This window comes from Cantharellus anzutake (genome assembly GCF_015039405.1).
Source record: "Cantharellus anzutake strain C23 chromosome Unknown EI90scaffold_37, whole genome shotgun sequence".
NCBI lineage: Eukaryota > Fungi > Basidiomycota > Agaricomycetes > Cantharellales > Hydnaceae > Cantharellus > Cantharellus anzutake.
Window position 1 is genome coordinate 687,041 of NW_024066987.1, and position 1,824 is coordinate 688,864.

The window sequence follows — 1,824 nt, forward strand, 5'->3', positions numbered from 1 at the left end:
AGAAGAATGAAATAAAGAAAGGAGAAGAAAGAGAGAGAAGAAAGAGGGAAGGAGGGAGGAGGGAGGAAGGAGAGGGATGGACAGCAGGGAGCGGGTGAGGTGTGGCCAGGTGGGTCTGGGTGGACCCGGGTCAGGCGGGTGTGCCCTGACAGGGGGGGGGAAGGTAGTCCTTGGATCTGGAAAGTAATATGAAGGTGGATACATTGCCAGCCATGCCATGGGGACCTGAACAAGAGAGGGATTGGCCATGACAGACATGCCCAGTCCAGCATTCACAGGTGGAATGTTAGAAGTCTGTGAGGTCTCAGGGGGGTTGCTCAGCACACCAGACCATAAGTGATACAATGGTGTTAAGTGGTAACCAGAAGTTGCCGCTTAGTCACGTGACTCTATGTACACTGTTGTTACATCAGACTTGGGGTTTGGGGCTATTGCCCTGACAAAGTTGGAGGTAGAGGATTTTTCGCCCATTTCTCAACTGCCTTCACTGGTGCAGGAGAGTTGGCCTCTTTAAGGAAGAACTTTGGTATCTCCTTAATTGAGGCAACACCCTAATCCTGCAACCAAACACATGATATCAGGTCAGCAGCATATATCAATCATGATGTAATGTATATACAATTTGTTGGGCCCAATGCTTAATCATTGATTGAGTCAGGACAATGTGATGGCCTTCACTGCTATGAGCTGAAGACACATGGCAGTGTTCTTGGTGGGACTCGCAAAAGGCATTGTTCTTTCTAATCAACTCTTCCAGCTCATGAACTGACAATGCCCCTGGAATTTTGTGTGGCCTGGACTCAGAATCAGCCTCGGAATCTGAGGCAGTGGCTGGGGAACTCAGTCTCTCATTTTGTTGCTCGATCCTTGCCTTTTTTGACTTTCGAGTCTGTTTGTCACTACAAGATGACTCTGCATTGTCTTTTGGCTGTCAAACAATGGACCCATTAATAATTAGTCAGTCTAGTAAGCTGTAGTTTCATTGACATACCAAGTTGCTGATAATAATTGCAACTGTTGGCTCCTTTTTCACACTCACATTTTCAACCTCACAGATCATCATCTTGTAGTCACTTTTATTGTCAATGGCAACTGGGTCCTGGTTCTTAGGAGCCGAGTACATCTTCCAAGCAAGCTCATGCTTGAAGGTGTATGTCTGTGCAAACCCCGACACCTCAACAATTGCAGCATGCCAATTCTTATACTTCTCAGTACTGAGCCGCTGGCAAGCTTTGAATTTCCCTCCTACATTCACCATGTAGGTAATCCCTATCGGTTCAGGCTCATTCAGACTCAGGCTGTGCATGCCACACTGTGGTGGGTTGTCTCCTGAGGGCACACCTGGAATCAAAAAATGTGAGTTTGATTTTCTATCCTAGAAATTTTGACACTCACAGATTGTGTTTGGCAGACTAAATGCATTGATGCTCCCTGTAGTTGCTTGTTCCATGGGGCCTAAGGCTGATATTGCTTGATAATCCATTTTGAATGGTTGGGGCAATATCGTGGGCAATATTTTGGCCATGTATGGTGGGGGCAACTGGGGAGGTTGTCAGCAGTGGGGTAGCAGGCAGGAAGTGTTAGTGGCCTCCCTAGATAAGGTAGCTGCCACCACGGGTTCCAGTTGGGCATCTTCCTTTGATACCCTCAGTGTACCCAGCTTTGATTTTTGGCTTTTGGATCTTGTAGTTCTGTCTGACATTGAGAAAATGTGTTTGCAGTAGAAATTGAGAAATTGAGAGGACATGCACAACAGAAGAAGCCATTCTGGACCCTGAATAGATCTGACACTGTTGGGTCCAATTTGTCATGTGCACATAAGGT

General features: G+C 46.6%; 1 protein-coding gene across 1 annotated transcript; it reads right to left on the minus strand.

Annotated features, from left to right (window-relative positions):
- Window positions 1–428: 428 nt before the first annotated feature.
- Window positions 429–1,483, minus strand: EI90DRAFT_3126443 (uncharacterized protein; the record flags this gene model as incomplete). The annotated part of the gene is made up of 4 exons (XM_039063918.1): window positions 429–551; window positions 620–928; window positions 992–1,341; window positions 1,396–1,483. The coding sequence occupies 4 exons, from the start codon at window positions 1,481–1,483 to the stop codon at window positions 429–431; spliced, it is 870 nt and encodes a 289-aa protein (XP_038914139.1).
- Between the last annotated feature and the right edge of the window lie 341 nt (window positions 1,484–1,824).